Source organism: Schistocerca americana, chromosome 4, assembly GCF_021461395.2.
Source record: "Schistocerca americana isolate TAMUIC-IGC-003095 chromosome 4, iqSchAmer2.1, whole genome shotgun sequence".
Lineage (NCBI taxonomy): Eukaryota > Metazoa > Arthropoda > Insecta > Orthoptera > Acrididae > Schistocerca > Schistocerca americana.
The window spans coordinates 189,901,750-189,925,833 of NC_060122.1; the positions used below are offsets into that span (position 1 = coordinate 189,901,750).

At 41.3% G+C, this 24,084-nt stretch overlaps 1 protein-coding gene across 1 annotated transcript; it reads right to left on the minus strand.

The window, feature by feature from the left end:
* Positions 1 to 14,743: 14,743 nt before the first annotated feature.
* LOC124613339 (putative gustatory receptor 28b) lies at positions 14,744 to 22,924 on the minus strand. The gene is made up of 2 exons (XM_047142034.1): positions 22,736 to 22,924; positions 14,744 to 15,091 (listed from the first exon to the last, which is right to left on the minus strand). Exons 1-2 carry the CDS (start codon positions 22,922 to 22,924, stop codon positions 14,744 to 14,746), a joined length of 537 nt encoding a protein of 178 aa, XP_046997990.1.
* Between the last annotated feature and the right edge of the window lie 1,160 nt (positions 22,925 to 24,084).

A 24,084-nucleotide genomic window follows, 5' to 3' on the forward strand; every position in this document is an offset into this window, starting at 1 on the left:
CGCCTAGAACCGCGAGACCACCGCGGCCGGCGCCTTTTAGCACCATCTACGTTGCATATACCTTATATTACTTTCTATTCAGGGTGTAACGTTTCTAATTAAATTCAGATATGTTCCCTGCTCTTGATATACTACTCTTCCAAATTCCCTCCATACATCACCATCCTGTGCGTAATATTCAATGAATTTTCGTCATTTTTCATTAATCCTGTGGATTTCGAAAATACATTCAGTTTCCTTGAAAACAAATTCTGTAACTCTCTTTTATAGCTTGCTAAATTATTTTCATTGTGTCAGTAACATTTTATACTTTACCATCATTCTTCATCATGTTTCAAGGTATTTCAAATTCTCTACTGTTGCTTCTACTGCTTCATTGATCTTATTAATTTCTTTTAATTTAACTCTCATTTCACAGTTTACTAGTTTTGTTCGCTAATGTTCTGACTATTATTTTCCTTCTCTGCTTTCATTTCATCTCTGCTGAATTCGTATTGAAGAATTTATTGATCACCACATAGAATCTTAAAGAAACAATCAACATTTTCCAGTTTCATAGTTTTCTCCATACCACTTACCTTAACGATCATACTGCCCTTCTTCAAACTCACGAAGTCAGCAAAGTGTGCTAGCAGATTCTTTCCCATCATACGAGTAAAAATGAAGATTTATCTGGTACCACCATCCACAATTTTTCTCAAAACTTTTTCTTCTTGCCTCATTTTTACTATCACTCGTTGATTTACAATGTCAGATCACTGCTCTGATAACACCGTCTCTCTCTGACTATTATTTGTTCGCAAACTTCTCCTTTACAGTGGGACCTAACTTGCTAGCTATATCAATCACTGCTACGTGTCAATATTACCAACTTCAAACCTCACACCAAAATGATAATTATCTTTATTCTCTTTCCTTGGCTCTTTCCTTTTCTCCATATTGGCCTTAACATTATTATTGAATCGTCTGTCGTTACTGAAATATTGAACTCCCGCCAGGGTTCTTGGTGTCATAACCGTCATTTTGTCTACAGTTATGAAAATATAAATTCTCATAAGTGTTTTCTGCCACGATCTTTATTTTGCTTACCGCCACGGAAACGTGAGCCTCTTTCCTTTTCAACTTACTCCTTTCTTGAGAAAACCTTTGCTACACACCTGGAAATGGAAAACAGAACACATTGACACCGGTGTGTCAGATCCACCATACTTGCTCCGGACACTGCGAGAGGGCTGTACAAGCAATGATCACACGCACGGCACAGCGGACACACCAGGAACCGCGGTGTTGGCCGTCGAATGGCGCTAGCTGCGCAGCATTTGTGCACCGCCACCGTCAGTGTCAGCCAGTTTGCCGTGGCATACGGAGCTCCATCGCAGTCTTTAACACTGGTAGCATGCCGCGACAGCGTGGACGTGAACCGTATGTGCAGTTGATGGACTTTGAGCGAGGGCGTATAGTGGGCATGCGGGAGGCCGGGTGGACGTACCGCCGAATTGCTCAACACGTGGGGCGTGAGGTCTCCACAGTACATCGATGTTGTCGCCAGTGGTCGGCGGAAGGTGCACGTGCCCGTCGACCTGGGACAGGACCGCAGCGACGCACGGATGCACGCCAAGACCGTAGGATCCTACGCAGTGCCGCAGGGGACCGGACCGCCACTTCCCAGCAAATTAGGGACACTGTTGCTCCTGGGGTATCGGCGAGGACCATTCGCAACCGTCTCCATGAAGCTGGGCTACGGTCCCGCATACCGTTAGGCCGTCTTCCGCTCACGCCCCAACATCGTGCAGCCCGCCTCCAGTGGTGTCGCAACAGGCGTGAATGGATGGACGAATGGAGACGTGTCGTCTTCAGCGATGAGAGTCGCTTCTGCCTTGGTGCCAATGATGGTCGTATGCGTGTTTGGCGCCGTGCAGGTGAGCGCCACAATCAGGACTGCATACGACCGAGGCACACAGGGCCAACACCCGGCATCATGGTGTGGGGAGCGATCTCCTACACTGGCCGTACACCACTGGTGATCGTCGAGGGGACACTGAATAGTGCACGGTACATCCAAACCGTCATCGAACCCATCGTTCTACCATTCCTAGACCGGCAAGGGAACTTGCTGTTCCAACAGGACAATGCACGTCCGCATGTATCCCGTGCCACCCAACGTGCTCTAGAAGGTGTAAGTCAACTACCCTGGCCAGCAGGATCTCCGGATCTGTCCCCCATTGAGCATGTTTGGGACTGGATGAAGCGTCGTCTCACGCGGTCTGCACGTCCAGCACGAACGCTGGTCCAACTGAGGCGCCAGGTGGAAATGGCATGGCAAGCCGTTCCACAGGACTACATCCAGCATCTCTACGATCGTCTCCATGGGAGAATAGCAGCCTGCATTGCTGCGAAAGGTGGATATACACTGTACTAGTGCCGACATTGTGCATGCTCTGTTGCCTGCGTCTATGTGCCTGTGGTTCTGTCAGTGTGATCATGTGATGTATCTGACCCCAGGAATGTGTCAATAAAGTTTCCCCTTCCTGGGACAATGAATTCACGGTGTTCTTATTTCAATTTCCAGGAGTGTATATCTGTCATTTTTTACGTTGCTTACTTTATTACTATTTTCGTTCCAACTCGTTTTTTATTTCTACTTTAGGCCTTTCCAACCGTTACCTTTCCTGACTTTCTTTGGCAAAGCAACCACCTGACATGGAGCCTTCGAAGTATTCCCGGGTTTCTCCCTACGATTCCCGATAGGGCATACTTTTATCTTAGTGACAACTTTGCCTAATCCACTTAGTCTCAAATAGTGGATCTCGTTAACAATATCTCCATTTTTCGTCCCGCGGCTATATATGCTATGTACTTTTCTCTTACCAAAAAATTTGGGAAAAGTAACTATTTTTACATAGTGGTCTCCTTTGTCAGCACTTCGACTGTTGTTATTTGCTGTAATTAGTTTTCTTAACTTCAAATCTAATCTCTCAGCGAAGATATCAGTGCACCCGGCAGTAACATCATTGATATCTTGCTGAATGCCAGCTACACTGCCAAATGTCATTTTAGGATTAGTTTTTACAAAATTCTATGTTGAAAACATTCTATTACATCAGCGCCTTTCAGGAAATAAGGCAATAAAATGTTTCTCTCGGTTTCTTTGAAACATGCGAAAATTGTTGTAGAAGATCGTAGGACATTCACGAATCAGCCCTTATGTTTACATGAAGTTCCGATTGGTGGCAGTGCTCTACATAGCCTTCAAAATGGCGTCAGTAAGGGAGGTACATTCCAACCAGAGACCTGTCTTTGCCTTTTGGCGGAAATTTTGAGCGTTGCAGACTTTCAGAATGCCTACAGAGACTCGGTAGTAAATAAAAGCACAGTTAGTCGTTCAGTGGCGCGTGTGTCATCATCGCAACAAGGTCGAGCAAACTTGTGCGATCTCCTGTGAGCTGGTCGGTCACACAGTTGCAGCTCCTGTATTGTTGGAACGTGTGAACAGTCTCACCCGAGGTAATCGACGAGCAACGATCAGACAGCAAGAGGAGCTCACAGAACTTCATCGGGCTGCTCTATCTCATCAACACTATGGCCCGTGTCTCGCACCTTCTGACTTCCACCCGCCTGCCCAATGAAGGATGAGCTCCATGGGCAGCCGTATGTTGATGATGAATTTATTGATGCCGCAAGACATTGATTCTAAAGTGAACCAGTAAAATGGTACCAAGGACCCACAGAAAGGTGATGTAAGGCTGTTGCACTGAACAGAGATTACAGAAATTGGAATTTTCTAGTCAAAAGTTTGGAGATTAATATCGTACATTGGAATCCAGGCTAAAGCCAATCTGCTTTCAGAAATAAATTTTGTATTACATTACCTACTGAATGCATCAGGTACAATGCTGACCGAGTTTCATCAAATCATTTGTTTAAATTGGAGAATTACTCGTCATGGTTTTCACTCTCATTACTAACATAAAATTTCGTAACAGAATCTACATCGACTGGTAGTGTGTTTTGGATTTGCTCATCCGTGATTTGGATGTTATATATATGAACCTGCTTATCTGGAACTAACTTATTGTATACATCAGAGATTGTCCTGTTATATTCTTCAGTGTCATCATTGACAGTAGCCTGCATTATACTAATTATCTTAACATTAAGGCGTATATTACAAGGAGTTAATAAAAAGGTGTATTTTCGGTCCCGAATTTCTTCGAGAAAGAAATGCAAAAACTGCCATCAGTAGATAGAAGGGAAAGATCGTGTTGTGGACTTTGTTGGGATACGTAGATGCCATAGCAAGTTGTAGCGAAATATACTGATAAAGCTTATTTGGAATAAAAAGCTGTTGATCACTAATCTCTCTGAAAATGAGGTTACAACATACGAAGATAGCAATGTGGTTAATAACAAAGTACTTGAAGTTACTGGCATTTCTCAACAGCAACCAAAGGGACTTAAAGACGTACTGTTAAGTTGGAGTGTGTGTTTCACAGTAAGCCAGTTATGGTCAACACCTACTCGTATTAAGGACATTGACTTATGTTAGAGTGGGCAGTCATGGATTTCGAGTCCTTGTAGGAATGTCTGAGTACATCGAAAAAGTTCAAAGAAAGGCAGCACGTTTTGTATTATCGCGAAATGTGGGAGAGAGTTTCACAGAAATGATACAGGATTTGGGATGGACATCATTAGAAGAAAGGCGTCTTTCGTTGTGACGGAATCTTCTCACTACATTCCTATCATCAACTTTCTCCTCCGAATGCGAAAATATTTTGTTAACACCGACTTACATAGGGAGGAACGATCACCAAGATAAAATAAAGAAAATCAGAGCTTGTACGGAAAGATCTATGCGTTCAATCTTCCCGACGCGCTATACGAGATTGGAATAACAGAGAATTTTGAAGGTGGTTCGTTGAACCCTCTGCCAGGCACTTAAATGTGATTTGCAGACTATCCATGGAGATACAGATGTAGATGTAGATGGAAGCTTCACTGTCTTCATATAGCAGTCCACTTTTAGCAGTAGTTAAATCGGGCACGAGGATACACCTAGTACTGGATGCTGGAGCAATCAACCACAATGTCATACCTGTGCAAAGATGACCGGAAAACCTCAAATAACAATTATAAAAATTTCTTCATTTCAAGTTTCTGTCTGGTATCGATCCTGAGGCTTTGTTCTGGTAGATGACACTTTCCAAACAATCCAGAAAACATACACTCGTTTTACTTGTATACGCTGGGAGATCTTCTTGCATGTTACCTTGCCGTCTAAAGGTCAGTTCTGGAGTTTTCATAACAGAACTCGATACTGTGCTCAATACATTAGAAAAAATTATAATTTATGTCGATAATAGTCTCATAGCCACTCCTACCTGGTAAGAACGCTTAGAAATGTTGGAAGAGATATTGCAGAAATTTTTGTCTGCAGGTGTCACGGTCAGTCTATTGAAATTCAAATTTGGAAGAGATGAAATTAAACTTTTCGGACATAATTTCGCATAGGGAATAATCCAGAGACGGTGTAAAATGAGAGCTATAGAAAGCTTTCTAGTTTCCAAAACAACAGACAGTTAAAAGCTTTCATGGGATTATACTCTCTCTTTGGGTGTTTCACACACCACTAACTGTTATGTTCATTCCTTAGCCATTTCATCCTTCATCAACTGTTAAACAGAATTGCCTGTTGAGTTTTTAAAAAATGCACCTTGGTCTTGGACAATTCCATGTCAAAAAGATGTTAACACATTCTGGGACATTACATCATTCTGAAATGACAAAACATTTTTGTATTGCCTCTGACGCCTCATTTTCGAGGCAGATATCACGCCTATTACAACTTCATTATCGAAAAGGTAAAATTGAGATTACGAAAACCAGTTTTGCTAGTCAGTGTTTATCGGAATGTGAACGTGATTTTTCAGCCTTGGCCATAATACGGACGTTTAATTACTTTAAATGTTATCTGTCTGGAAAACACCTGGAAGTCTATTATCGCCAACATTAAATATCTTGTTAACCTGCAATTTGTGCATAATAATCTGGCTCTCTGATGTTATTGCAGCCTTATTATTTTGAAATGAAACATGTAAAAGAGACACACAATGCTACAGTTGAGGCTTTAACATAACTCGAGATCTGCGAGGTGCAGGCAATGCATCAAACATTACCTGAATAAATACAAAAGAATACTTGGAGAATCAACAAATTCAACAGATGTTATTCCCAAAATATAATCCTCCAGAAAATGACATAGCATTGGTTTCTTGAGATTTTAGCAGGTTCCTGGGGACATATGCAGTGAGTAAGCATACCAAATGTGTTGAATTCTTGGGAGTTTTTGAACGATCAGTAACCAATCTTCCTTCGTGGAGTACACTACACACCACAGCTAATCTAGTACATAAGGAAAAGGAAAGGAATGACTTGGTAGATCCAATACCAAGTTTGCCCCGAACAGAAACCACCCGGTAACAGAATATAAACCAGATACTAACGTCCATTAGAGAAAGAGCAATTTTATGGCAAGTGTGCTACGATAAAAAATTAGTGAGAACGCAAAACTACTCTGCTGATGAAAAAGTATTGCTCAACACTCAGTATAAACCTCCATTTTTATCAAAGAAAACCAAGGAATTTCTGTTGATGTACCCGAGTTCCTCCTAAATTGTAAGAATTCAACACAAGGGCTGATACTCAGTAGCTTATCTATTCACCAAGAAAATTAACGGACTGAATCACCTCAGGGACACTGAAAAGTACTTTCGCCAGTGCTTATCAATAATTAATGGAAGCGGAAGGAGGGCACGAGTTCCATTATTCATAATTTTAGGTGGCGTTATAGATGTTACCTGTACAACTGGGTAGCATAAAGTGCCTTAAGACAATAACTGAAATAAATTAGAATGAAAGCAAGAAGTTATCACGTTGCTTTCATGAAATAAGCTAAATCTCATATCTTTGGTGCTATGTTTTAGTCTTACTTTATGAAAGACGTTATTTATAGCTAACCAGGTTGATGTATATGTATAAAATGTAGTTGAAACAGTTATGTTAAGCAAAGGAATCTACACAAATCAAAAAAAGTTTGGCATCTCTTCAGTTCCGAGATTTCAGGAACCAGTATAGAAAATATGAATAGATACCAAAATAAACATCAATTCCATCCTTTTTATTGCTCATGAAAACCACACATTGCATGTTGTACCCCCATACAGCGATAATTTCAGAAGTGGTGGTCCAGATGGCTGCACTCATCGGAACCTCTAATACCCAAAGCACGTCCTCTTGAACTGATGCGTGCCTGTATTCGTCGTGGCATACTATCCGCAAGTTCACCAAGGCACTGTTGTTCAAGGCTGTCCCACTCCTCAACGGCGATTCGGCGTAGATCCCGGAGACTGCTGGTAGGTCACATCGTCCATAAACAGCCCTTTTCAGTCTATCCCAGGCATGTTCGATAGGGTTCATATCTAGAGAACATACTGCCCACTCTTGCCTAGCGATGTCGTTATCCTGAAGAAAGTCATTCACAAGATCTGCACGATGGGGGCGCGAATTTTCGTTAATAATGAAGACGAATGCCTCGCCAATGTGATGACTATATGATTGCACTATCGGTCGGAGGATGGCATTCACGTATCGCACAGCCGTTATGGCGCCCACCATGACCACCAGCGGCGTACGTCGGCCCCATATAATGCCACCCCAAAACATCAGCGAACCTCCACCTTGCTGCACTCGCTGGATACTTTTCTAAGGCGTTCAGTCTGACCGGGTTGCCTCCAAACACGTCTCTGACGATTTTATGGTTAAAGGCATATGAGACACACATCTGTGAAGAAAACTTGACGCCAATCCTGAGCGGTCCATTGGGCATGTTGTTGGGCCCATCTGTAACGCACTGCATGGTGTCATGGTTGGAAAGATGGACCTCACGATGGACGTCGGGAGTAAAATAGCGCATCATGCAGCCATTTGTGCACAGTTTGAGTCGTAAAGCGACGTCCTGCGGCTGCATAAAAAGCATTATTCAACATGTTGGTACTGCTGTCACTGCTCGTCCGGGCCATAATTCGTAGGTTGCGGTCGTCCACTGCAGTAGTAGCCCTTGGGCGGCCTGAACGAGGCACGTCATCGACAGTTCCTGTCTCTCTGTATCTCCTCTATGTCCGAACAACATCGCTTTGGTTCACTCCGAGAGGTCTGGACACTTCCTTTGCTGAGAGCGCTTTCTGGAACAAAATAACAATGCAGACGTAATCGAACCGCGGTACTGACTCTCTAGGCATGGTTGAACTACAGACAACTCGAGCCGTGTACCTTCTTCCTGGTGGAACGACATGGAGTGATCGGCTGTCGCACCCCCTCCATCTACAGGCGCTGCACATGCATGGTTGTTTACATCTTTGGGCTGGTTTAGTGACATGTCTGAACAGTCAAAGTGACTGTGTCTGTGATACGATATCCACAGTCAACCTCTGTCTTCAGGAGCTCTGGGAGCTGGGGTGATGCAAAACTTTTTCTGAGTGTGTTATGGCCACTATAGTGTCAGGCCAAGTCAATGCAGGGGATCGGAGTCAGTTTGCATGGCTCAACATGTATTGAACTGCAGTCTGGTCAAGGTTATAGGACAAGGAAAAAACGAGTAAATCGAACTTCTATAACAATAGTTATTTCAATGTTGGGCAGATTAATAGGTGTACGAAACTTTGTAAAATATCCGATCAATGCACTGATGGTGTCATCTATCACTAGCGAATAATTTATGCACCTTTTTATAGTTAAGAAATTAACGTACTTAGAAATGTAATACGGTGAATAATGACAAAACGAACACTCACTGAAGTGGGAGCTTTAACATATTAAGTAGTGGACTAAGCACATGTACTTTGACCTATAGTCAAGATCTGGAACCTTCAGAAAGCATTCGTTTACAGCCACACTGCAGAATTGTTCTTCATGTGGAATGTAAAATGATTTTTCCACCTTGGAATTATAAAATAATTCATATACAATGGAAAGCAATAAACTAAGGATTAATATCCTGGTGGATAAATTAGGATCTACTTTTAGTAAGGAGGTGATCACCTAACATAAAAGTCGTAAACTGTGGAAGTATATGGAACGAGTATTAATCAGTTTTCTGTTTTGTAAGGCAAATAATTACACTACCATCAACTGGGTTGGTATTACATAAATCTTAATAATGAAAGTAATGTTGTTAGAGTGTAGGTAGGAATTTGACGTCTGAATTTTCTGAAATAGATTATGCTGTGCTCAGCAGTAGTAGTAGTTAGTATGAACCTTAATTCATTACTCTTTGAATTAGGAAAAGAAACGTTATCCTTTATAAGCAGAGGACATTCTGCTAGTCTGAATTGTATGAAACTTGCAAAAAAAATTAAATCTTAATGTTACTGACCTAAAGACTACAGGAAGTGTGGTAAGTATAGTAACGATTTACATTCTATCATTTGTAATTAAAATAGATAAAAACCATGGGTATATAAAGCATCTGCTAATTAATGCCTGAGAAAATACTGTCAGCCAGTATATTTATCAACGTTCGACGGGTGAATAGATAAACAATAGGTACTGTGGAATTACAAGCATGGGTGTCAGATAAATAGGTTCTCACAGATTATTTTATGATGGAGGATTTAATGTCTCCTTTGGTTGAGATTGTACCTTCATGTATTGATACATCTGTTGCATTATTTCGCATAGTGAAAGCAATGGGACTGTTTGTCAGTACATAAATGAGTGACATTTGTGTTTTCGGTGTCTAAAGAAGAAAACAAGCATATTGGAGACTGCTCACATCTTAGTATCCTAGAACATAAAACATTACTTTGCATTTAATGTTTTATTTCCATCATGTGACAAATAATAAACTGTATACAGTTGTAATCTAATGTGTAAATGTTACATCAATCTCTAAGTAACTAGTAGTTAAAACTCTCGTGAGTTGGGCTGATCCTGTATAAAGTACTTCATGAATAAGGCAATGGCAGGGGCACAAATGTCATTAATGCAGTATGAATAATTAACTGTGCCATGCGCATTTAAGTCTTCTGATGGAAGGGAATACAGTGTGAGACAATAAAAGGTAGTAGTACGAGAAAAACACGCTGTCTACTGAAGAAGAAGCTAATAGACATCGAAAATAAATTTCACTCAGCAGCACTGGAAATGCTGCAAAGACGGACATAGGATTTCCAAAAGATATTTGCTTCTTCCAGGCAAGTGGTTCCTAATGTTTCTAAGACCATTACCACTGAGTGAGTCAGATGTTAGTTAATACATCCCCTTCACCGCTTTCAGCAACATTAGCAGCTGACGTATATTTGGAATGAAAAAACAATTTACTATGAACACTTTCATTTTCAAAATGGGGAACGATAAACGATATTTAGTTTCATAGGTGCTTTATTGAACCATAACCTCTATGAGCCAACGAGACAGCAGTGTGGCTTATTGCTAACAACTTTTTGTGTAGATTGAGGAAGCAATTTCCAATGCATTGCGATTGCTACCTACAATTCCTGTCTGGAACTATGGATAACAGCCCACATTGAGCGCAGAAACTTGTTGTATGTTATGAATCTCCTATCACCCACTCTTATGACACAAATAAAGGTACATAAATATGGCTATTCAATATACTTGGTGGTGGATGGTAGGAGCAGTACCATCTATAGAATGGTGGCAAAATCCTTACATTTTCTTAAAAATCATTATTAGTTATACAACCAATATTCCGGTAAATGTAGTTTTGAATTTGTCAATAAAATTATAAAAACACTAATAACAGATGAAAATTAGTTTCTCTTGGTATCTTCAACTTATACACAAACATACGAATTGACAAAACTGTGCAGGTTATTCTGGGTAATTTAACGGATCAAAATAAACTTTCTAAGAGGAAAACAGATGAATTTACTGGGCACTTAATACAATTTTGAAATTTAACTACTTTAAATTAAATTGAGGCACTTCTTCCCAAAAAGACGATCTAAGTATGGGGAGCTCAATATGCACATAGGTCGCTGTTACATCTATTAATTATGTAGTAAACAGATTCTTTTCTTATAATCCATCATGGGTAGACAGAAACGTATAGAATTTTAGGTACATGGACAATATGCTGCTATTAATACACTACTATAACAACCATTTTAATAACTTGCATCAAGTGATTAAATTTACATGTGAGACTGAAACAAGTAGATGGATTAATTTTGTAGATCTGTCACTTCAGAATGAAAACTGCAAGCACACATTTTATATCTTTCGCAAAGAATCTTGCATCGACCATACTGTGGATTTTACATCAGACAACCTAATTCAAAATACGAAGGCATTTTTAAATTTTGCTAACAACTTGGCTAATAAATACAAAAGTAAGATCGCTTCAAAAGAAAATTCCAAGTTTAGTAATTTGTTTTACTAGAGAAAAATGAGTGGAAGGATTGCAACAGTCTTTAGAAAGTATCATTAGAAATTATCTTTTAGAATCACAAATAACTGATGATGTATTTTGCAACATACTGTAGATACGAAGAATCTATTTCATGCTTCTGTAGCTCATAAAACTGACTGCTTGGACTGTGGGGCCTGTTACGTTGGCCAAATGGGATAGATGCTGTAACTTAGGTTTGGGGAACACACTGCGTTGGAATGAAAAGATTCCACTCAGAAATCGTGTATGGCCGCTTATTCATTTACAACAAAACATAAATTGCCGACTTTGACATATACGAGGTGCATTCAAGTTCTAAGGCCCCCGATTTTTTTTCCACTTAACTACTCACCCGAAATCGATGAAAGTGGCGTTACTTCTCGACGTAATCGCCCTGCAGACATACACATTTTTCACAACGCTGACGCCATGATTCCATGGCAGCGGCGAAGGCTTCTTTAGGAGTCTGTTTTGACCACTGGAAAATCGCTGAGGCAATAGCAGCACGGCTGGTGAATGTGTGGCCACGGAGAGTGTCTTTCATTGTTGGAAAAAGCCAAAAGTCACTAGGAGCCAGGTCAGGTGAGTAGGGAGCATGAGGAATCACTTCAAAGTTGTTATCACGAAGAAACTGTTGCGTAACGTTAGCTCGATGTGCGGGTGCGTTGTCTTGGTGAAACAGCACACGCGCAGCCCTTCCCGGACGTTTTTGTTGCAGTGGAGGAATGAATTTGTTCTTCAAAACATTTTCGTAGGATGCACCTGTTACCGTAGTGCCCTTTGGAACGCAATGGGTAAGGATTACGCCCTCACTGTCCCAGAACATGGACACCATCATTTTTTCAGCACTGGCGGTTACCCGAAATTTTTTTGGTGGCGGTGAATGTGTGTGCTTCCATTGAGCTGACTGGCGCTTTGTTTCTGGATTGAAAAATGGCATCCACGTCTCATCCATGGTCACAACCGACGAAAATAAAGTCCCATTCATGCTGTCGTTGCACGTCAACATTGCTTGGCAACATGCCACACGGGCAGCCATGTGGTCGTCCGTCAGCATTCGTGGCACCCACCTGGATGACACTTTTCGCATTTTCAGGTTGTCATGCAGGATTGTGTGCACAGAACCCACAGAAATGCCAACTCTGGAGGCGATCTGCTCAACAGTCATTTGGCGATCCCCCAAAACAATTCTCTCTACTTTCTCGATCATGTCGCTAGACCGGCTTGTGCGAGCCTGAGGTTGTTGTCACACGATGTTCTGCCTTCATTAAACTGTCGCACCCATGAACGTACTTTCGACACATCCATAACTCCATCACCACGTGTCTCCTTCAACTGTCGATGAATTTCAATTGGTTTCACACCACGCAAATTCAGAAAACGAATGATTGCACGCTGTTCAAGTAAGGAAAACGACGCCATTTTAAATATTTAAAACAGTTCTCATTCTCGCTGCTGGCGATAAAATTCCATCTGCCGTACGGTGCTTCCATCTCTGGGACGTATTGACAATGAACGCGGCCTGATTTTAAAACAATGCACAAGTTTCTATATCTTTCCAGTCCGGAGAAAAAAAATCAGAGGCCTTAGAACTTGAATGCACCTCGTACTGTGAGGTTGCTGCACAAGATCGAAGTTACTCGACCTCATGAAAAAAATGTTGGCTGTTGGCTACCACCATGTTAATGATCAGGTGACTATGCAAAATGCGCAATTTTGGGAATCATTTGAAAACTGCATGCTAGAACGCACTGAAGGATACAACCCAGGGAGTATGGATTATGTTCTGCCTTTTTGCCAATATGCAGCAGCCATTAAAATAATACTGTACAAGTATGATGATCATAATATCGAACATACTGAATTTTTACCATTTTATATTGGTTTAGCCTCATGTATGTTGTTAACAAGAGCAATTCAGTTTATTATTTTTATGATGCTTATGGTTAAAAGATATCTTTGACGTGGCACAGAGGTCAGTACTCTCTGCATACATTATGGAATGGGAGATCACACGAACTATCTGTCTTGCTGATATCTGACGTCATCAGTGAACCGTTCAGTAGGTAAGAGGAACCACATATCTCGCCCAGACGCGTAAAGAGAAAAATTGTAAAAAGAAAAAATATTTCAATCAAACAAATCCTAATAGTAGCAGCATACATCATGTGCCTCCTAGTGTTTTCTGAATATTTTAGGAAAAATTTTTTCTTACTCTAACGTTACTTATGTGTTTTAAGGAATAACAAAGCAACTGACCCACGAGTAGTGAATCAGGCGTTACTTAGATCTTCTAATAATAACTGTTAAAGGTGGCATTAAATCAGACTACAACAGCAACAACTTTACTTATTTCCTTCTATTCATATGCAACTTTTAAATATTATTGGAAACTGTAACTGCTTTACTATTAATGTTATGTAATACATAGTTCATATAGAGGGCGCCAACAGCCAACTCATATCTTCTCAGCAAAGCCTGGCTTCATTATATACTAATCTTGAAGGTACTGTGATAGGATCCTGAACAACAAGGGTTGATACACTAGGGATTCCATTAGAACTATGAAATAATGGTATATAATCTAATCACAAGTGGTGTAGTTTGTCATGAGTCATAATTTTTTAAATTGTCGTCTGACTATGTACTTCTTGTATGTTTAAAATTGATAATGGTTAGTTCCTGGCCGAAATCTGGATTTGTCTGAGTGATGTTAGAAAGGAAACGACTGACTGCTGCTATCCATCACTTTGAAAGCCATATCACAGTTGTTGAGTGCATTCCACATTTCTAATGGAAGGTAATTTGATAAATTCAGTATTGATTGTTAGAATTTTTGACATCATAAATGAACTCACCACTGTATTAATCTTTTGTTAAAAAGGAGCAGTCAACATAGCAAATTTATTCTATCTTAAATGGTAACCGATTTCGTTTATTACAACCATCTTCACCAGAGACCACACAGTAGCCTGGAGCCACTGTGTGATACATGTGGTTTCTGTTCCCAACTACGATATCACTTATAGGTACAAGCATGCTTAAGTGCCCCTCTCGCAATGTCATAATTCTCATACCTTGCTAGAAATATTCAGAGTGTTTGTGCATCTGTCAACCTGACATATAGGTTGAAACCAGAAGGTGGGTTAAGCTCTATGGAGCTGGAATGGAAATCTTCGGTTAGTACATTTCTGATGTTTTATGGAAGGAGTGTATTCATGCGTATATTGTGCGGCTAGGTAATCAATACTTTTGTTTAGTCTACATGATAAACATCTAGTGAGTAGCACTGAACTGTAAGTAAATTACAAGATAAGTAGTGACAGCCCCAACCATGGAGAGCACTATCGTCAGATCGATTGTGAAGAAACCACATGCTGTGAAGCACAGGCGCTGGTGCAACACCTGCTGCGAGAACAGCTGCAGCTGTTCACGCAGTTGTGCGTCGCTGGTGACGACGTCTGTGATTGGCAGCAGTGCCTTGTGTACGAGTCGAGGAATTTGGCGAGTCTCGGCAGCTGCAGCGCTGGACACCCCTGTCACAGCCAACACACAAATCACGTGAAGCAGCGCCCAGCAGCTGCTTATCAGAATCAGGAAATCTGCATGGCCATGAGATATCACCTAAAGGGAAAAAATTAAGAGTCAGACATTGAAACTACTACGTTAATAAGCTGTACAACATGCGAAATATCCATCAGTACTATTTACACACATTGGGTATTATATATGCTAATTAATATGTAAATATTTTGGCTTTATATATGTTACTGCTTCATGTGGTGTCTGTGTAAGGAGGGTGTGAATACGATATTCACAAGCGACTGGTTACAATGTGTGGAAAGTGTACACGGTCACGAAACGTGCTCTTGCAACACGAAAACGCACGTCCTCATATTAGTTGAAAACCACGGTTGCCGCCGCTGAAATAGGGTTCCAGCTGCCCTCACGCACTGTGCGCCCTTCTGATCACCAGGCTCTCAAGTAACCTTCTCGCTGACATTTCTCAGACTTCCAGGAACTGCAGCTAACAGTCAAGTGGTGGGTGCGACAGACACCAGATAAATAGTTCGAGAAGAGCCCACAAAAATTATAGGGGCCAAGTCAGCAGAAAATGGTGGGTGTGGAAGTACATGAAATCTTATTGCAGCGATGTCAGTTGTGGTTTTCCGACGCCCATAGGGATAAGATTTGTTGTGTTTCAGCAGGTCTTTTGTGACGGTGCACGCTCCGAACACACGAAGAAGTATCATGTGTGAATACCTGCAGTGTTTATACCCTCCTTCCAGGGAAACCATGCCGTCCAGCAGTAGAAAAAATGAGCTGTATTGTGTAGGGATTACAGTTCTAGTGATCGACCTGCCACCTGCGGTTAAGCCACTGTACTGAATAATTGTAGATGCTATGATAAGTCAAATGGCGTACCGTGAATCATGGAAAAAAATAAAAGTGTAAATCAATAAGGAGCGCCCCTTGTAATTATCTTGTTACTAAGGTGAAATCTGTTTTACCACTCATCATTTACCCATATTTTGTGTGTACTATTTCCCTAACATAGAACTATATCTGCACAGGTGTTACGTCTACGTAATGGAGGTGGTGTAAAAGTAATGAAGCTCCTATTTTTCTATGCTGTGGCGTATATTCGCATGTTACTCAGTGTATCTGAGTAGAATTTTTATCTAACTCTTGGTAACTTACAATATTAGGTTTAAGTGGTTTTGTAATTCCACAGTAGGGGCTTACATGTTTTTGCCTCGTTACCTTGGCCATACCAGTCTATCTGACTTGTGTTCCTCCTCAACACACTACAAGGGGAAGTACTCTCTCATCTGCTGCTGGGTATTCCTGTTTCCATTTGTGCTACTACAGGCAACATTACCTAGGCCTTTCTTACATGGAAACTGCTTTACTCGCCATGCTAAGCTACTTCATAATGGGTGGGCGCTCATAACTATGTGATACTGAAATAACATTTGTGTACAACTTCTCTTGCCGGAATTTCACAGAACACAACGCAGGCGGTCGCTCCGGTAAATCCTCTCACAGGCCAAACTCTTGACAGATCGATACAGTATTATTCACCAGTTACATTTCAGTTGGGTAGAATCTCCCACCACTCGGTCTAATTTCAAGTGCACTACTCTCGCAACATGCATCAGCCAAACAAATCATGCAGATGTCTGAGCTCTTCAGTATCACAAACAAAATTGTCTCGTAACGAACTGTAACACTCAAGGAAACCTAAAAACTGTTTCATATGAGGTTTTATACGATAATCTCACAGCAATCACTCAACAAAAAAACCAAAGCGGATATCAAACCTCTTCAGCATCAGGAGCAAGACTGTGCTGCAATGAATCACAGTGGTGTTAGACAACCAGCTTTGGACGAGTTTTATTGTTTTCGTTTACCTTTTCATTGATAGGTGTACATAATTATTTCTAGTAGTTCTCTACATGGTCATACAGTCTTCTTCAGGTGATGGCTAGCACTTGTGAAGGGAGACCCTACACCACCTTTAATTCCTTTTCAGAGCAATAATACACGCTGGACATTAAGTCTCGATCCCACTCAAAGAAATAACAGATATCTTTTTTATTATTATCAGTCTTCTGACTGGTTTGTTGCGGCTCGTTAACCTCTTCATCTAAGAGTAGCACGTGCAGCCTACGTCCTCAATTATTTTCTGGTTGGATTCCGATCTTTCGCTTCCTTTACAGTTTTTGCCCCCTACAGCTCCCTCTAGTACCATGGAAGTCATTCCCTCATATCTTAACTGATGTCCTATCATCATGTCGCTTCTTCTTGTCAGTGTTTTCCACATACCCTTTTCCTTTCCGATTCTGCACAGAACCTTCTCATTCTTTACCTTATCAGTCCACCTAATTTTCAAGATTTTCCTGTAGCACCACATCTCAAATGCTTCGAGTCTCTTCTGTTCCGGTATTCCAAAAGTCCATGTTTCACTGCCATACAATGCTCTACTCCAGACGTACATTCTCAGAATTTTCTTCCGCAAATTATGGCTGATATTTGATATTAGTAGATTTCTCTCGGGCAGGAATGCCTTTTTTGCCATTGGTAGTCAGCTTTTCATGGCCTCCTTGCTCCGTCCGTCATAAGTTATTTTACTGCATAGGTAGCAGAATTCCCTAACTTCATTTATTTCGTGACCATCGATCCTGATGTTAAGTTTCTCGCTTTTCTCATTTCTACTGCTTCTCATTACCTTCGTCTTTCTTCGATTTACTCTCAATAATACTCTGCACTCATTAGACCGTTCATTCCGTTCAGCAGATCATGTAATTCTTTTTCACTCAGGATAGCAATGTCATCAGCAATTCGTATCATTCATATCTTATCGCAATCAATTTTAATTCCACTCCTGAACCTTTCTTTTATTTCCATCATTACTTCTTCGATGCACAGATTGAACAGCGGGAGCGAAGGGCTGCAGCCTGGTCTTACCCCCTTTTTAATACCAACACTTCGTACTTGGTCGTCCGCTGTTATTATTTCCTCTAGGGTGTTGTACATACTGTACATGACCCTTCTCTCCCTGTAGCTTACCCCAACGTTTCTCAGAATTTCGAACATCTTGCACCATTTTATACTGTGAAACGGCTTTTTCCAGGTCGACAAAACCTATGAACGTATCTTGATTTTTCCTTAGTCTTGCTTCCTTTATTAACCACAACGTCAGAATTGCCTCTCTCGTGCCTTTACCTATTCATAAGCCAAACTGATCGTCATCTAGCTCGTCCTAAATTTTCTTTCCCATTCTTCTGTATATTATTCTTGTCAGCAACTTGGGGTGGGATGCATGAGCTGTTAAGCTGCTTCCGCGGAACTTCGCGCACCTGTCAGCTCTTGCCGTCTTTGGAATTATGTGTTGGATGCTTTTCCGAAAGTCAGATGGTACGTCGCCAGAGTCATAAATTCTACACTCCAACGTGAATAGTCGTTTTTTTTTCGACACTTCCCCCAATGATTTTAGAAATTCTGATGGGATGCTATGTATCCCTACTACTTTATTTGATCTTAAGTCCTCCAAGGTTCCGTTAAATCCAGATTCTTGTACTGGAGCCCCTATCTCTTCTAAATTGACTCCTGTTTCTTCTTCTATCACATCTGACAAAGCTTCTCCCTCATAGAGGCTTTAAATGTATTCTTTCCACCTATCCGCTCTCTCCTCTGCATTTAAGAGTGGAATTCTCGTTGCATTCTTGTTACCACCCTTGCTTTTAATTTCACCGAATGTTGTTCTGACTTTCCTTCGTATTTTTTCTATTTCTTGACATTTTACATGCAGCCATTTCGTCTTAGCTTCCCTGCACTTCCTAATTATTTCTTTCCTCGACGTGTTATATTTCTGTATTCCTGAATTTCGCTAAACGTTTTTGTACTTCCTCCTTTCATCGATCAGCTGAAGTTTTGCTTATGTTACCCATGGTTTCTTTGCAGTTACCTTCTCTGTACCTATGTGTTCCTTTCCAACTTCCGTGATTGCTCGTCTTAGAGATGTCCATTGTTCTTCAACTGTATTGCCTACTGAGCTATTCCTTATTGCTGTATCTATAGCCGTAGACAACTTCAACCGCATCTCGTTATTCCTTAATACTTCCGGATCTCACTTCTTTGCGTATTGATTCTTCCTGAATAATCTCTCAAACTTCAGCCTACTCTTCATCACTACTACATGGTGATCTATGTCTGCTCATCGGTACGCCTTAAATCCAGTATCTGATTTCGGAATCTCTGTCTGTCCGTGATGTAATCTAACTGATATCTTCCCCCATCACTAGGCTTTTTCCAAGTATACCTCCTCCTCTTGTGATTTTTGAACAGAGTGTTCGCTGTTACAAGCTGAAACTTGTTACAGAACTCAATTAGACTTTCTCCTCTCTCATTCCTTTTCCTAAGCCCATATTCGTATTCTCTTCTAACCTTTTCTTCTACTCCTTCCCCTACAACTGCATTCCAGCCTCCCACGAATATTAGATTTTCATATCCCTTTACATACTGTAATGCCCGTCCAGTATCCTCATACACTTTCTCTATCTCTTCATCTTCAGCTTGCGATGTCGGCATGTGTACTAGAACTATCGTTGTCGGTGTTGGTTTTCTGTCGAGTCTAATAAGAACAACCCTAACGCTGAACTGTTCACAGTAACACACTCTCTGCCTTACCTTCCTATTCATAACGAATCCTACTCCCGTTACACCATTTTCTGCCGCTGTTGATATTACCCTGTACTCATTTGACCAGATATCCTTGTCTTCTTTTCACTTCAGCAGTGGACCCCTACTATATTTAGATAGAGCCTTTGCATTCTCTTTTCTGATTTTATAATTTCCCTAAAACGTTGAAGCTTCAGACATTCCACGTCCCGACTGGAAGAACGATATCTTTCCATTGATTTTTCAATATTTTCTCGTGGTAACCTCCCACTTGGCAGTCCTCTCCTGGCTATACGAAAGGGAGACTATTCTGGAATACTTTGCCAATGGAGAGATCATCATGTTCAATTACAGGCCACACGTCCTGTGGATACACGTTACGTGTATTTAATGCAGTGGTTTCCATTGCCTTCTGCATCCTATTGCCGTTGATCATTGCTGATTCTTCCACCTTTAGGAGCAGTTTCCCACCCCTGGGACAAGAGAGTGCCCTGAACCTCTGTCCACCCTTATGCCCTCTGTGACAAGGCCGTTTGCAGAATGAGGGGTGACTTCTTATGCCGGAAGTATTCGGCCGCCAATGCTGATCATTAATCAAAATTTAAACAGCGGTGAGATTCGAAACCGGGACCTAAGATATTTTGATTATGAATCAAAGACGCTACCCCTAGATATATGTAATTCATAGTTATAATCCCCTTCTGTGATGACGTGGATCTATTGTTTTAATTCGGATAATCAAGCTGAACACTTATCGATTTCAGAACATCTGGTAATTTTTGCACCTTTTATGTTAACTGGAGATGAGTTCATTCGAAAATTTCACGTACCAGCACGAAGAAAAGCAAAGATCTGGTAGCTTAATAATAGGTTCCAAAGGACTGGAAGCTTTGCAGATAAATCACGCTCCGGCAGACCTTCAGTTCCACAATATTCTGTTCAGCAAACCGAAGAAAGAGTGGAAAGAACTGAAGTATAATAAACGAGTTAGAGGTGCCAAAATCAACGATTTTGGAAGTGTTACACATTACGCTAGAGAGGAAACCATACCACATTCAGGTGCTTCTCAAATAAGAACATGAATTTTACAAAGCTGAACAACTTGCGTGTTACAGCTCAATACGAGGCTTTTGTAAGTCGTCTCTGCTAAGAAACCCTTAACGCGCCATATTATCTAAGGTTGTTGGTTGATGGGCTTATTCTGGGAGGGGACCAAACAGCGAGGTCATCGGTCTCATCGGATTATGGAAGGATGGGGAAGAATGTCGGCCGTGGCTTTTCAAAGCAACCATCCCAGCTCTTGTCTGAAGCGATTTAGGGAAATCACAGGAAACGTAAATTAGGATGGGCGGACACGGCTTCGAACCGTCCTTCTTCCGAGACACACCTGTTGACATACCCAGTATCTCCCCACACCATGATTACAGGAGTCGGAGCGCCACAGGTCTCAAGAATCGCCGATTACTGTTACGTTTCACCGTCTGCAGCCACAATGGTTACGATCTCATGGTCAAAAGTAGAAGTGAGACTCATTTCTGAACACTACAGATATCCACTCAGTGTTCGAGATGATTTTCTTTACACTATGTAGTTCTCTGTTGTCTGTGTCATGGTGTTAGTAGTTAACGATCTAACCTGAGTTTGCATTAATATGTTCGCGAAAGTTCACGTGACACCCTGCCAGTTAAATCTGCGCCTATTATGTGCCTGAATGACATAGTCTATCGAACTACCTTACACTCTCGTCGCAGTGTAATCCTCGTGGGAGAACCCATGCCTATAGTTTTTTTCACTCTGTTGTCCAGAGTCCTCGTTGGTAGTCGTTCCGTGGTAGTTGCTCTAAAGACCTGCGTTATCTGTCGGCAGTTTATTCCCACGCACCTGATGCCAGTGATTCGACCTTGCTGCGCCTTGAGACCGAGCGGTTCTAGGCGCTTCAGTCCGGAACCGCGCTGCTGCTACGGTCACAGGTTCGAGTCCTGCCTCAGGCATAGATGTGTGTGATGTCCTTACGTTAGTTATGTTTAAGGAGTTCTAAGTTCTAGGGGGCTGATGACCTCAGATGTTAAGTCCTAAAGTGCTTAGAGATATCTGACCCATTTTTTTGATTCGACCTTCTACAGCCCAAAAGGCGGCAATAAGCTGGTTGTGGACGCCCTATGGACATGCTGTGTTTACAATCACAAACTAATAAGTCCTGTTAAAGCTGGAAAAACCCAACAGCCATCATGCACTCTAACTATTTTTCATTTGTAGGAATCGCTTTTACCTATGTTGAAATTACTGTCAATTATTTCACAGAAGGATGAAAAATCAATGAATATAACCCACAAATATGGAGACACTGAAGTATCAGTTTGTTAGTGATCCGACAAGGAGTTTACGGTGCAGCTTTTTTCGTCACTGTATTTATTTGAATAGCCAATCTTTATAAATGTATCAATTATATCATTTACAATGTAACACTTAATAAAGGAATTGATCTTCGATATTCACATTAAGGAACAAACGCTACCTTCCGTAATTTTCAGGTAACTTTTACAAATATTTTTCTAATTCATTACGATCTTCTACTGACTCCTTTATCCAGTTATCGACGACATTATCAGCAAATATCTTGTCTTTATGCAAATGGTGAAACAAATTTTTGTGTATCAGTTTATGCTAACGTATCCTGTCTGTGAAAACTGCAAAGATTGCAAACCTTCTTAGTACCCTATAGTCGAACGTCCTCGTACCTCGTGTTACATACTGTAATTGCCCCAATGAAATCAGTATTTAATAACCAAGCCTGCTTGGTTAGACTTTAGCGAAGAAGAATGTGACGAACCAGGAAAAGTCGCATTTTAGATACATCACCGCTTACGAAGACGGTAATCAGTGTCGAGCTTAGCGCAAATAGAACGAGACAGCAATGAAAAAGTGTCTTTGACGTTCTCTTTGAAAAAACAAAAGAACCATTTGTTAAGGATAGCATATCCTGCTAACCTGGTAATAGAACGGGACAGCAAGGAAAAAGTGTATTTGATGTTCTCGTTAAAAAAACAAAAGCAGTATTGGTTAAAGACAACAAATCCTGCTAACCTGGTAACGCAGTTTGACGGCCAGCATGAGGTTCAGCGCCGAGATGAAGTGCACGAAGTTGGCGGCGAGGCTTCCTAGCAGGGGCAGCCCGTACGCCTGGTCCACCAGGGCGGCGGCGTCCAACAGTGAGTCATGAGCTTCCCGCAGCGACCGGACGGCTCTCGCGTCGCCACTGAGCTGAACATACATAGCTGTAGCTGCCATAGAAGCTGATTATACAGCTCTAAGTGAGCGAAAGTCTACTGTCTCTGGGTGCCCGGCATAACTGGAACATGCAGCAAAATTGTTCGTCACGCTTGATGTTTCTATCTATTGTCTCTTACGCTATCTAAACTCAAACATCGTTTGTAATCACCGTGACACCGTCGGAAGGAGAGCGATCTCTATATCAATGTACAACAGCTTCCAATATGGAAGATATGTTGACCAGATCGCGGTTAATAAATATCGTGATTGCACGTTTCAGCGAAGTTAGATCGCCATGTTCGTACCGTCGGATATGTGAATTAAACTATGGAAAAATGGAAATGAAGTCCCATGCTTCTTTACAGAGCGTAGGGGATGCTACACCACGGAGATGACGTGCTACAGACGCGAAATTTAACCAACACGAAGAAGATGCTGTGATATGCAAATGATTAGCTTTTCAGAGCGTTCACAGCAACATTGGCGCCGGTGGCGACACCTACAACGTGGTGACATGAGGAAAGAAAAGGTTCAAATGGCTCTGAGCATATGGGACTTAACATCTATGGCCATCAGACCCCTAGAACTTAGAACTACTTAAACCTAACTAACCTAAGGACATCACACAACACCCAGTCATCACTGCGGTATTCAAATTGTTCCCACAATGCAGCGAGCATGTGATGAATTACATTTTCCACACCAGCTATTATGTGATGTCTCAGTTCAACCGAGGACCACAAAAAGTCTTTCATAAACAACCATAAGAAATAATCATATACAGGCAAATCCGGTGACCATGGTTTCCAGTGATGCAAGGCTGAATCATTTGGTCCAGTGAGTCTGATCCATCATTTAGTAATCCTTTGATTTAATGATTCCCGCACTTTAAGATGCCACTGTGGCGGTGCTTTATCCTGTTAGTAAATGAAGTCATTCGAATCGGTCTCCAACTGTAGAAAAAGAAAGTCCTCAAGCATATTTAGATATGTGCTTCCTGTAACGCTGTTGTCGGCAGAGAAAAATGGAACGTACACCGTTTTCCGTGAAACTGCGCAAACACAATAAATTTTGGGAAAGTCTCTCTCATTTTGTGCAACTTCATGTGATTGGTTCGTACCCCGAATTCCCACATTATGATGATTCACTTGTCCAAGTAAATG

Excerpts from the sequence above, each read along its gene's own strand:
- LOC124613339 (XM_047142034.1), bottom strand. The coding sequence starts at position 22,924 with ATGTATGTTCAGCTCAGTGGCGACGCGAGAGCCGTCCGGTCGCTGCGG. Across the intron at positions 15,092-22,735 it reads CCGTCAAACTGCGTTACCAG|GTGATATCTCATGGCCATGC; the intron begins GTTAGCAGGATT and ends TTTTCCCTTTAG.